General features: G+C 34.4%; 1 protein-coding gene across 2 annotated transcripts in view; it reads left to right on the top strand.

Moving 5' to 3' along the window:
- Nucleotides 1-3,949: 3,949 nt before the first annotated feature.
- Nucleotides 3,950-6,130, top strand: part of LOC106883658 (uncharacterized) — a 45,281-nt gene continuing 43,100 nt past the window's right edge. The window contains exon 1 of one of the 2 annotated variants that reach the window (XM_052969474.1): nucleotides 3,950-4,270. In XM_052969474.1, coding sequence (XP_052825434.1) covers nucleotides 4,177-4,270 — 94 coding nt within the window. In that variant the 5' untranslated portion in view covers nucleotides 3,950-4,176. The remainder of the gene's footprint in view (nucleotides 4,271-6,130) is intronic. The other variant, XM_052969475.1, reaches the window with a different exon arrangement.

Below are 6,130 nucleotides of genomic sequence, written 5' to 3' on the forward strand. Positions count from 1 at the left end.
TGTGTGAGTGTGTATGAGAGAGAGAGAGAGAGAGAGTAAATACTACATACACACCGCTCTCTCACTCTGTCTCACACACATACACATGCACACACACACCCCTTGACTCACTCAAACTCTGTCTCTTACAAACACACACATACATAAATGTATACAAACATATTTACAATGACACACGTGTGTATGCACACGCGTGCGTATTTGAAAGAGACAGAGTGTGAGTGAGTCAAGGGGTGTGTTGTCATATGACAACAAACCTCTCTCTCTCACTCACACTCTGTCTCTTACAAACACACACATACATAAATGTATACAAACATATTTACAAAGACACACGTGTGTATGCGCGCGTGCGTGCGTGGGGGGTTCCACAATCGCCATTTATTTCAATTACTCTTGTGAGGATATTCACGTAAATCATTTTTTTCATTTAATCCCCATTTTAATTTTCGTAAAAGTTTCCAAGTACCAATGAGGCTTTTTGGCACATCTTCAATTTTCCCCATTCATGAGAGGCGCCCAGCCATCATTCATCTGAGAGTCCATCTACAGAATGTCTTCTCAAATTTCTATACAGCATATTTTGCCTTTTTTTCTTCAAGTATATAAGCAACAATTTCATTCCCGAGCAACGCCGGGTGCCTCTGCTAGTAATATATATAATATATGACATAAGTATATCTTTAAAGTTTTTACGTTTTATAAGTAAAATATAGAATATAATGTATAATCTATTATATTAATCGGTGTAAATATAAAGTTGAAAAAAACATTAGAAGTAGTAATAATAACTATTATGATAGATAAATAAAAATAATATTAGTACTAATAAAGAGAAAAAAAAGGTGGAAATACTATAAATCTGTTTATATGCATAACCAAAAAGATAAATAAACTATATCCAACAGAGTGTGTGCATTTTGTGGAAGTGATTGTTGTGCACTTAAAATTACTGTAAGTATAATCATATATCATCTAATTGTGTATGTAAATATATATATATATATATATATATATATATATAGAGAGAGAGAGAGAGAGAGATTGATAGGTAGATAAATAGATGTGTAGATAGATATAGATGACTGTATGTGTGTGTGTGCATGCATGAGTATGTGTGCATAAATGTGTGTGCAGGAGTGTGTGTACAGGAATGTGTATGCTTGTGACTTCTTGTCTTGATATCATGTGACAGTTTCAAATGAGTGTCACTGTCATTTGTTTCCAATATTCTGTAGAAAACTGTTCAGCTATGGGAAAATATTACTTTTGTTTAGAAACAAGCAAGTGCTGTTGGCAAGAAGGGTATCCAGCCATAAAAAAGTCTGCCTCAGTAAAACTCCATCCAACTCATGCAAGCATGGAACAGATGCTGTTACAATGAAGATGATATAGATGATGACTAGCATAAATCATGGCACAAGAGAACTAACATCCTTTTATGCAATAGAAGCCAAGATGGGAAAGGGAATGAAAAATGGTATGTTGGGAGCTTGGTTATACAAAATTTGGATGTGATACGGAAATTTGATTATCAGATCTGGATTCAGCGTCAACAATTTAGTAGAAAATGATAATTTCTATACCTATAATAAGAAAAAATAATTGTCATTTGTTTCTTAATGAAATCAAAATTGCTCAAGATTTGACCATCCTGTATTTCTCATGGTAACCCAAAATCGCATTATTCAACATGTCCTTCCTTTCTATTATAGAATGACTTGCTTTGAAGAATTAGATGCTATTTCTTGCAAGTTTGAATACCCATATACAAGCTCCTTTATTGGATCACACAAGTGGAGTAATTAAATTGAGTTTTCTCCCACTGTTGACAGAAGTATAATAATGTTATCTTAGAATTGAAATGCTAAAATTGAAATGATCTAAGTTAATTATCTCCCTCCCTAATTAGGTGTACTGTTACTCACTACCACTTTGATGACTTGGTTCATCAATTTGATGTCTATAATTGTTCCTTTCTGAAGTGTCTTCTTGGCATTGTAGCAGTTAATGACACTATTGCTACGTTAATCACTGGGGAAAAACATCTTGCTTAAGAGAAAACCTCAAAGTATTGTTCAGCCTGCTAGAAATAGCAACCTAATTTCCCTACAATTGTGGTAAATAATGAAAAGATGTATTAAATACTGTAGTCCTACATAAATCTACAAAGATAGGATGGTCACAATGGAATGGATTGGATCATAGATCTACTCAGTTGCCTTATGCAATCAACATTGATATTTTGGAAATAAAATTTTTTAAGAATGTTGTTACCTTAATATTTTTTAAATGTAGAATACTCTCCAAAACAAAAAAAAAAAAAAGGAAAAAAACTGTAAACTTTAAAAGCAAAATATTGGTGTTAGGGAAAAAATTTGAAATGCTGTTATAGTTTTTCTTTTTTACATTTTCTGTTGGCAAAATCTTAATCTCCAAAACTCTGTTGCTGAAAACAGGTACCCAAAGACATTTTGGAAAGGAAAAAAAAGGTGGGTGGTCACAATGTCCATTTGGTACATTCACTTGGAAATCACCAAATAATGTCAATATTTCCCACTTTCAGTTTATATTCACTAACTGAAAGAACATTTCCCCTCTTATATGCATGTGTACATTATGTGCAACAAAAATATAATTCTTGTATGTGTTGTGTACATATATACATTCATATATATTTGTGTGCATGTGTGCGTGTATGTATGTGCGTGTGTGTGTGTGTTTGTGCATCATCATCATCACCATCATTTAATGTCCATTGTCCATGCTGGCATGGGTTGGATGGTTTGACCAGGGCTGGTAAGCTACACCAAACTCCAGTCTGATTTGGCATGGTTTTCTATGGCTGGATTCCCTTCCTAATGCCAACCACTCCAAGAGTGTAATGGGTTCTATTACGTGCTACCAGCATGGGTGCCATTTGCATGACACCAGTATCTTCCATGATTGCGATTTTGCTCAGCTTGATGGATCATCTTCTCAAGCATGACATAATGTCAAAGGTCTCGGTTATTGCCTCTGTGAGCGCCAGCACTCGAAAGGAACTCATCCACTTTGCCTCAGTGAGGCTCAACACTCAAAAGGAACTCAGCCACTTTGCCTCCGTGAGGCCCAATGCTCGAAAGGAACAAAGCCACTTTGCCTTTGTGAGGCCCAATGCTTGAATGGTGCTCTTTATGTGCCACTAGCATGGGTGCCAGTTACGTGACTCCAACATCAGCCATGACTATGATTTCACTTGGCTTGATGGGTCTTCTCAAGCACAGCATATCACCAAAGGTTTCGGTCACTAATCATTGCCTTTGTGAGGCTCAAAGTTCGAAGATCATGCTTCATAGCAGTTAAAGTGCTAATTCTACTACTACAATAAGTCTCCTGGAGACTTATTGTAGTAGTAGAATTAGCACTTTAGCTGCTATTTCTAAATTTCGGTATGTGGTGAAGCAACTGTTGCTGATCCCTTAATTATGTTTATAAATTTAAAAGAACTTTTTTATATAAGTTCTTTACCTGTAATGGTTTTTTACATACCGAACTACTTGGTAAAAATTATTAATTATTAATTTATTAATAAATTAATAATCCTTTACCCTATATCTGTAATGATATATATATATACACACATACACACACACACAGAAAATGATTTTCTACCTGTAAAAGTGTTTAGATTAGGATTCTGGTTCTTACAGGTGTGTTATGTACATGGAAAATACACGATTTTATTATCAATTCTCACAGTTCAGCCATAACACTATTATTCTATCTTATATATAAATATAATAAAACTAATTTCCTGTGGATTAAGATAAAAACGTATTTTTCGACGAAGAGCAATTAAAAGGGTTATTAGAGATCACATAAAATTCGAACCCACGCACTTAATAAATCACACTACAAAGGAAGTGGAAGACGAATTCAGATGAAAGCTGCTTTCTGATTGGTCAACACCATCTCTTAATTAAATCAATATAACAATAGTATGGATGATTCTGAATCTTGTGCAAGTGTTGGAAGCCAAGTGTAATTAGCCTGTTAGGCTACAGTGTACATATCGACATTAATGTTGATATTGTAGTTAATGTAGAGAAAACTAGCGTGTAAATATTATAAAGCAGTTTGCTCTGTTTTAGAGACGTGTCGCTGTTAATATAGACGAACAGTTTCATATTTGCCATGGCATCTCGCATCATCTTCTTGGCTTTACTTACTCTGTCTCCGTGTTATGGCTTGAGTGTTGGCACCAAGAAACTTTTACAAAACTTTGGAGGTCAGTTCAAGTATTTCTAATTTCTAATTTCATTTTTCTCCTTACACATTACTCTTATTTATTGTCTATATAATATAATGTAATATAGTATAATATAATGTATGTATATATATATATATATATATATATATATATATATAATGTTATTATATATATTTATTTTCTGTAAGTTAATAATTAACTCGGACAAAATAAATTGGTTAATAGATACCAGGGTAGCAAAGATCACAAAATGACTGTGGTGTAACTCCTGTTTATGAGGTAGAAACTCCTTGTTATTTTGGGTACTTGAGTAAATTTATATATATATATGTGTGTGTGTGTTTATAAACTGTTTGTTGCAAATATGTATATTGCCAAAATTATGCTTTGAGTGTCGATGCTGAAATTTGTTTCTGTACGTGTCTTGGTTACCCCTAATTTAGAACATGAACAAGATATCGGACCTGAAGTCATTGATTGTTATTGCGGCGTAGTTAGACAATGCAGGCTCTACCTACCCCTAGAAAAGACAAAAAAACTGTATTTTCAAACTGAAATCTCTTTCAATTTTGATATCTCTGTTCACTCACGGCTAATCTGAATTGGAAGTAAGCGATTACGCATCAAAGAGGCCTCTACACGGTCGATCGTTCACCTTGCTACAGATAGCAGTCAAATCTTCTAATCACTTACCATCTTAAAAAAAAAAAAAAAAGTTCGGACGCAGGCAATTAGTCTGAAATGGTCTTTAAAAATGTGCAGATATTTTTTTAGTCAACCGTAACGAAACAGCGAAACAGGTATCTCTCTCAGAGAAACAGGTATCTTTCTTAGAGAAACAAGTATCTCTCTTAGGTCGTGAATTAATTGAGTAATACAGGCCATGATATAAAGAAAAAAGAAGAAAAAAAATAAAACAATGTGATGGTCACGGTTGCAACGCCTTTAATCATAGGTTTACTCGAACACTGTTGACTTGAGGCTAAACACCCCGACACTGCATACAGCGCTTGTTATTAAGTAGGATGACTCATGCCGACATTAAACTATCAGATTCTTCGAAATCTTGTGATTATTTCGAACGATGCTATATAAATCTGAATGGAATTCGCTCTACTTATTCTGTGCATTATGCCCCGCTCTTTCCTTCCAAGTCTAGAATATATAGGATCTTTATATTGACCAACATATACTCATATTTCTTTGTCTTATTCTTTTAAGTCTGAGGACTGACTACAGCAAAATAGGTACTTATTTCTTCTGGTAGTTATCGATTTTTATTTCTCGAACCGCTAAGTTACGGGGCATGAAGGAATACAACACCAGCAGCAACACCGGCTTGAGACCGGTGTAAACAAACATAGTCGCACACACAAATTAAATAGATACATGAAAAAGAGAGAGTATCTATATGGGTTGATATTTCATAATGAAAGATTAGCAGGAGTGCTCAATAAAAGTGGAAGGAATCACATACAGAGCAATAACACATGCACACCTAATACAAAAAGATAGGCAGTCAGACACTTCTGCTGCTGCTAAAGCCGAAAGATTTCCAAAAGATAATTGAAAGTAAACTGAGGCTGCTTTATTTTAATACCGGGGTCCTTAAACATTTTAGACCATCGACCCCTTCATGGAATCCTTGACCCCTCATCAACCCCTAGGCATGTACCAGAAAATAAATAATCATAATTATAAAGTAGATGTGCAGTTTCAGGCATTTATCCACCACTAGGGGTCGATATCGACCACTTTGGAGACCCCTGTTCTAATACGTAGTTTGACTTTATTTTCACATGTTCTTTTGTATTAGCTGTGCTTATAAGCTACTTTGTGTGTATATATATATTTATATTTATATATATATATATATAT

The sequence above is a fragment of the Octopus bimaculoides genome, chromosome 7, assembly GCF_001194135.2.
Source record: "Octopus bimaculoides isolate UCB-OBI-ISO-001 chromosome 7, ASM119413v2, whole genome shotgun sequence".
Lineage (NCBI taxonomy): Eukaryota > Metazoa > Mollusca > Cephalopoda > Octopoda > Octopodidae > Octopus > Octopus bimaculoides.